Here is a 7,854-nt window from a genome sequence, read left to right as displayed (position 1 = left end):
GCAGTTATGACAAAAGTTATTATTTAAGCATAAAATTGCTTGTAAGCTATATTTTTATTATAGATATATATAATTCAAAAAGAAATAAAAACTCCGTAATGGAAAGTATTTCACGAATTTTCGCCCATAAGGCTTTGTCAAGTGATTTATTGATTTCAATAAATTTCAAAAGAGTATATACAGTATATCTTTTTTTGCAACGTATACAAATATTTATGTTTATATATGGTATACAATTCATGTATGTACAATTGATGGAAGTGAAATAAATAAATTTGAATTTGAATTGAATTTGAATTGATTAAGATCAACTTTGAAAATGCGTCCAGATCAACAATGACAATGACAATGATTTTATTTACCCATGTCACCCTAATTCGGGTATTGGGGACACTATCATATAGAACATAACATATTCAAAATCATTTCAATTATATTTACAAAGTATTTACAAATATATACAACCACATATTTACAGAGTAATGGAATAAATACTACATGAAATTACTTTAGAGACGTAACGATTGGTGAGAGAAGGGGGAGAGACAAAAAGAAAAAGAAGAAAAGAAAGAAGGAAAAACAAAAGGGGAAGAGAAAAAAGAAAAGAACAAAAAGATAGATGATGGTTATAACAATAACAAGAATGTTAAAAGAAACAATACTAACGACAATGATAATAAATGATAACATTAACGGTAGATAGATAAATAGACGAATGAATGTGTGTTATCATGGTAATATAGGATTGAAAAAGTTGGAACTGCAATGCAAAGGCACCGATATGTGAATAAAGAGTGAATATATAATTCTAATATATATTGGACTTTGGCATAAAAATTGATAAAAAATTATTTCAAAAAATTAGAGAGAATTAAGACTTATTTTCCCTTTACCTAATTATTGTTTATTTACATATATACATGAACGTGTTGTGTTTTCAAAAGAAAATATTTACATAGATATTTTATTCATTTATTTATTAAACTTATCCATTATAATGCTGAAAAATTTTGATAAATTTATTAATGTTGACATTTTGGAAGAATTGAAAAGCTTAAACATTTTTAATGCATTTGGATGGCTTTTATAGGAACCATCAACATATTTCTTTCTTGCTTTAAGAAATGCAGTAAAGCGCACTCTCTCAAGAAGCGCCCTTGATGTAGGCGCACCCGATAGAGGGGCGTTCTTACGTAACAAGGAAAGAGAGGAGGGAAGGAGGCGGGATCAGAGAATAAACGAAAGAAATGAAAAGAAAAGAAAAACGGGAGAGCAGAAACAAGAGAGAAAGAGAAGCATTTGGAGAAAAGCAAACATAAGAGGAACAGAGAGTAGAATGAATAGAAAAGGGATAAAATAGAGAGGGAGAGAGGGAGATAGAGAAGAGAGAGAGGTGGAGACACAGAGAAGGGGTGAAATAGAAATAGAAAAACAAAAAGAATAAAAGAAAAGAGAGACAAAATTAATATAGGGTTGGAGTGGGAGAAAGAAAATAGAAGAAAAGGCAAGAATACACCAGCTAAGGCAGAGAAAGAGGGAGAAAAGAGGGAGAGGGAACGAATGAGAAAAAGGGGAGGGGAGAGAGCGAGAGAAAGATTATTAGAAAGAAAACATGACAACAACACACCAGAAAACAAAGAAGCAAAGAATTGACAAGAAACTAAGAGTTCATAGGGAAGGAGCGAAAGGCTGCGTTGACTCCGTATATATATATATATATGTACGGAATATAAATTTGGAATTCAAAATAAACTGTTGGAACTAAGTACAATGCATTACCACTTTGCCTCATTAATATATATATATATATATATATATATATATATATATATATATATATACACTTCGGGAATTCTATCCTTGTATAGAGTGCTCGATGTCATTATATATATATACAGTATATATAATTATATCCTATGGACCCCTACGGGAAAACAACAAATGTTGATAGGTACGTGTTCCATCCCACGAGTGGAAGTTTTGACGGAGAACTATTTCCTTCTTTATTCTTTCTTATACTTTTATTTTTCATGTTTTTATCTGCCCTCCCTTATTTTCATTCTGCTCATTTAGGGAGGGGGAGGGGGCTACGCCAGTGCCCCCACTCCTTCCCATATAAGGCCCACTTCGTTCTTCAAAATTTCCGGGATGTAACTGCATGGGCCTTCCATGTGCAGTCTTCGCGCTTTACATACCGGCTCAAAATTGCATGGAAGTAGGCCCATTTTTTTAAAGCTTGATACGAATATAAAATCTGAAGTAACAAAACAAAAATAGCTTCTATAGATCAGCCCCAATATAAGTGCACACATACCAAGAATGCTTTACATACTGCTTTTTAAAGGGATGGTCCGGGCTGAATATATTCATATCTTAATGAATAGAGTAACATTTACAGAACAAAATACTGAAAATTTCATCAAAATCGGATAACAAATAACGAAGTTATTGAATTTTAAAGTTCATCAATATTTTGTGAAAACAGTTATACGCACATCGTCATGAATATTCATAAGGTGGGCTGATGATGCCACATCCCCACTTTCCTTTTTCTTATTACATGAAATCATAAATGTTTAATTTTGTTCATACATGTGTAAATGATGTGTCTCCATTATGATAAAATAAGTTGCGACATGATGAATAGCTAATGCACTTTATCAGTTGTCAATCCAATTGTTTAGTTCTTGGTTGAAAATGTTTGAATAAACCTAATTTCATATGATAAAATACAAAAACCAGTGGGGATGTTTTTGGTTGGTTGGTTTTAGAGATGATGGCGCTATTCCATCGATATCGATCATTTACGCCAGGCTATGCGAGAGGAGTTTTCTCCCTCCCCTGTTACAGCTTCGTCGTCCTTATGGTTCTGCTACTTAGGCGTTTACCGCAATGTATGCATTGAAATTAACCAACCAAGTTCCCTGTCTACCTTTTTGTTAACGCTCACAATCCATGTCAAACATTTCAATACATACATTGGTCTAACATCTCGTCATATGATGACACTTGGCAAATGAACATCATCAGATCACCGCAGTCGATTATAGGCTGCAAGGTATTCTAACGGTACATGGTGAGTAAAGAAAGTACAGGTTTTGATTTCCGGATATACATGTATTCAAAGATAGCTTAAATTTTATTCATCTTTAATGGTGACACATCGGCTACACGATGATCATGTTAATTATGCTTTAATGGTTTTAAAATCACAATATTATTATCATGGTTATTGTGAAATCGATTACAGTGACAAAAGAGACGACCCTATATATAATTGTGAATTTCCCCTGGCCAATAGCAATGGTCAGGCTATAGGATAAAATCACGAGTTATATTCTGTTATTTATTCAGCAAATGAGTGGTAGTAAATTATCTCTAATTTCAGAATTTTATTCATGAATGCATATTGTTAACTGTCCTTATACATGTGCAAAATGTAATGCTTTCACCATCCATGTCCCATTTAGGGAAAAATTTGCCATACAATATACAATATTACATTAATTGGACATATACATTATTTTATTAATTTAATCGGCATTCATAGTATTGTACTATTACTATACGTGATGAAACTTAACCAGGTATTTTATTCTTACACTAGAAATAGAAAGGGCCGATAGTGCAAAGAGAAGATTTTATTGTGGTACAAAAACACAATTCTCTAATGAGTTTCCCTGTATTTTTTGTAATAGGTATGGACTTCAGTGACTGAGGAAACACTACCATGCCCATGCAGCACATCATCATTGGGCTGTGCCAGTTACTGGTGTTATTGGTCAAGAGAACAGAAGGAACTCGATACGTGAGAAAGGCTGGCGAGACTGTTCAAATCATTTTTCCCCAGCACGGACGTGGGTGTTCATTCCAGCTGCACTTCAATAAAGTCCTCTTCAACGTTGGTGGAACGCCTTTGAAAACGGAGGGATACAACTTAAGCAAACACCGGCGAACCACCGTTGAGAAGAATTCCTTCAACGCGACTTCGGCTGTTTCGCTGAGCATCCGTAACCTGACGGCTGACGATTCTGGCCATTATTCTTGCAGCTTCGTATGCAGGAAGAACGCATCATCTCAACATCATAACCTTCGGGTCTACCGTCCTCCTGGGAAGGCATACTGTTCCTGGTCTGAAGAAGATCCGATAACCACATCATCCGGCAAAACCTTGTCACCTCTGGATTGCACAGCGCTGGCAGGTCGTCCTCTAGGAAACTTTAACTGCATTAATAAGGGTATTCAAGAAACAATTCTTTACCTTCCGTTCCCAGTACATCTGGTCTCCAGTAACATCACTGCCCGACTGTGGATTGATAGAAAGCTATCTATCAGATGCTGCTCGCGGAGCTCAACCTTTCAAAAGAGTTTCATAAACTGCACTGACTTTCGGCCATCATTTGTTAGACCAACTTTTGACTACTGTGTCACAAAGCGCCTCTCTACCGCTGGTTTTTTCCAGGAAAGTGCATTGTCAATCGGTAATCATTTTGAGGCGCAAAGATTGGTCATGTTTTCAGTTGTTTTTAAAGCTTTATGGTTCCACTTATAACGTGTCATTGAACTTCAGACAGATCAATTGTAAATCATTAAGAACACAGTTGGAGACCAAACATAGGGGCAGAAACTATTCGGCAGCCGTAAACCCATAGAAAATTTTAGTTAGTTTTATCTATCTGCCTCGGATTGAATTTAATGCATTGCTTTGCCTTCTGAAAATGGAAAAAATTATAGCTTTAACTGTCATCATTTGCATGATTCCAGATAGTGCATCAACAGTGCAAGTAAATGAAGGGGAAGATGCGCTGTTCGAGTTTCAGAGTAACGATCCTGATATCAACATTTCATTACGCTTTGAGGGACATGCTGCATTTTACCAATTTGGTTCATCTGAAGGAATGAACCAAGACCAGAAAAATAGATATACCATTAAGGTTGAGGGTACCGCCCCGAAGATTTTTAAACTTCATATCAGAAATACAAATAGACTGGATGCCAATACGATCGTATGTCAGTTTTATAAAGATGCAGTGATAGAGCGCACGGAGAGAACGACGCTTTCTGTGAATTACCCAGCAGGTATCGTTACTTGTATCCATACTCCTAATGATGGAGGTCTGGGTTTTTATGACCCCTGGACCATTTTAAAGTGCATTGCGGAAAGAGGCACAATCTCATCGTACATCGTCTGCTATCAAAATGGCATGATATCCCCACCATTTGACAAGGAGCCCCCTTTGAATTCGAGTGATTCACATTTTTCCCAAACTATCTGGATAAAGAAGACAGCACCGGCGTCATGCTGCTCCTCGACATATGAACATCCCTTTGATATGAGCAGATGTAATCATTATTTGTGGGAACCTGAAGAGCCGGAAGTGCCTCATCATACTCCCATGTTTATCACGTCCACTTATACTGCCGGATCAACGATTACTCCAGATGTAAATGTAGACCCGGACCCATTGCAATATCCCGAGGGTGGCGATGGTAATAAGTCCAGACAAACAGCTCTGAATGTCCTGACAGGTACAATAACTTTTATGACAATAGTTCTCACCGTGTTTGCATTCGGTCTTTTTCAAATTTTGTGGAAACTTACCATGATTGCAAAGGATATTACTGACAATATGAATACACTGCAAATTATTGTTTGCGAGAATCGTAGTCTCACTTCCAATACTTATCGAGATGACGCCACTGGGTAGTCTGGGTTAAGGTTCACAAAATAGCCAATGGGTGGGGGAAGCGAATACCCTATATACCAGATAAGACTTGACAGGTTTGAATTTTGAATTATCTTATGCTTGATTATGATTCTAACTAAAATGCTTTTATTTAATTCAATTTTGTAAATTATACTTTATTGAAAAAAGGGAAATACACCGTGACAAAAAATAAGGCGTGCGTTTGGTTGTTAAAGCTTTTGTTTATACGAATAGTGAAATAATTTATTCACTTACAGGGCCCTGAGAACGGTTTTTTCACTGGGGTTGCTGATATAAATTAGAAAAAAAGTTTTGATACATAATGAAGGTCTTTTTCGTCCAGAGATATTTGACAGGCAAAAAGAAAAAGAAAAAGAAAAGTTTGACTACAAAATACCGATCATTTTGGTTACATTTCTTCATTTTTTAACATCGACCAGAATTCCAGGTGTGCTGCCTCTGGAGAATAATCGCAGCACCCCCAAGGAATGTTCACTAACTGACAATTTCGAACTGATAGTTAGAAAACAAATGTGTGGAGATGACCCTAACCTCTTCGTCTGGCAAAATATGAATTCGTTCAAAGTATTATTTTTGCTGGTTTTCAAGTCCCGAAATCGTCTTTGTTGTGCTTTTTGTGGGGTTTTTATGTGTGTATATAATAACACAAAAGTAAGTCCCCCATTAAACAAACATCCACATTTTCCAAACCACTGCGAGTTTTTAATATATTTGTACATGAGCGTGTAGGTAATTTTATAAGCTACCCTCTGAGTGAATGTTACAGATGTATTTTATATCATGCTTCAGTGAGCACCGCCAGAAGGCAAAAATGTCACTTTTTAAAAGTCACAAGCCAAATATCATGACTTTGATTCCGTATTATTGGAACTTGTAAAAGGTTCTCTGAAAGACGATACAACTTTTTTTGCGAAACTTCACGGTTGAATAAACAAAAGTCAAAATTTGCTATAATTGAATTTTGTACACACTTCTATCGATAAAACTGATCGAATATGATGACAGTTATTTTTAGGAAGAGTATCGTCAACAATATTCATCAGTCCATGGTTCAATGAACATTCAATGGAATCAAAAATACGATTTTCAAATATCATAGGCAAGTATTGTTTCATTTTGGGAACTGAAATTTTCCTATCAATTTTTTTCATTATGTTCAAGACCAATTAACATGCTTAATGATTCAATGGCGTTTACTTAAACATTCATGCTTGAATGAACATGTGGAATGTGAATAGATCTTTTTTAAGTTATTAGAAAAAAATGTAATGGCTAATTATGGATATCTGACACAAACCTTCTTGCATATTTCATTTGATTTGATTTTTATGAATATCCTTCTAATGCTTCAGTCAGCTCATAATATTCGAAAATTATGCAAATGAGAAGAAAGTTCAAGGCCTTGGCCCCACTCTATTCCCTATCGAATGATTATTTTAGTGTGCGTGCCTTTTGCATAGTGTCACTCTGAATCTATTTTGGAAGTTTCATGAAAAAACTATTGGCAGAAGTAACAAAACCGTCCACGAAACAAGCCCTAATTTCACGTTTTAAAATTTTGATTTCCTCTCTCATGGATATTATGTACCCTATGGGTGCATATGTTTGATAATAAGTAACCCCTTATTCAATATGGTGGACCTTTTTTTTTCAAAACTGCCTTTAGCACTGTCATTTGGCATTAATGTTTATCAACCTTTGTTTATTTTGGATAATAATAATATAATATTATATATATATATATTGTAACGAAATGAAAGGTTTATTTAATGTTCAGCATAGTTTCGTAACAGTGAAGAGCGTAGACTAATTTTTAATCTATGTATATATTTGCATAGGTAAATTCAGTAATCGTTAGTAATCGATTATATAGTTATGTTCTTTGAAATGTATTTAAGCATTATTTGCCGAGAAATAACGATGTTTACAACTGTACGATTATGTAAGATATTTATCGTCAATTTTTTTTCTGTTCGGGTATAAATAGTAGTGACAATCACCATTGCTGTTGTTGAAAAGATTTATTTCATGACCCTATCTGTTTTTAAAAGAAAATTAAATTTTACGGCTGACAATCTCCCTCCTTAAAGACCCTGACCGGTGTAAAAACAGTCATATATCAAAA

The 7,854-nt window shown here is 35.0% G+C and overlaps 1 protein-coding gene across 1 annotated transcript; it reads left to right on the top strand.

The window, feature by feature from the left end:
• The first annotated feature begins 2,948 nt into the window (after positions 1-2,948).
• On the top strand, positions 2,949-6,066 carry LOC135153978 (uncharacterized). Its single transcript, XM_064098975.1, has 2 exons — positions 2,949-3,076; positions 3,699-6,066. Exon 2 carries the CDS (start codon positions 4,719-4,721, stop codon positions 5,706-5,708), a length of 990 nt encoding a protein of 329 aa, XP_063955045.1. The 5' UTR covers positions 2,949-3,076; positions 3,699-4,718; the 3' UTR covers positions 5,709-6,066.
• Positions 6,067-7,854: the final 1,788 nt, after the last annotated feature.

Source organism: Lytechinus pictus, chromosome 4 (assembly GCF_037042905.1).
Source record: "Lytechinus pictus isolate F3 Inbred chromosome 4, Lp3.0, whole genome shotgun sequence".
Classification (NCBI taxonomy): domain Eukaryota; kingdom Metazoa; phylum Echinodermata; class Echinoidea; order Temnopleuroida; family Toxopneustidae; genus Lytechinus; species Lytechinus pictus.
This window is presented reverse-complemented; position numbering and strand designations above follow the sequence as displayed.

Coding starts and splice junctions, on each gene's coding strand:
- LOC135153978 (XM_064098975.1), top strand. CDS start 4,719: ATGGAAAAAATTATAGCTTTAACTGTCATCATTTGCATGATTCCAGAT.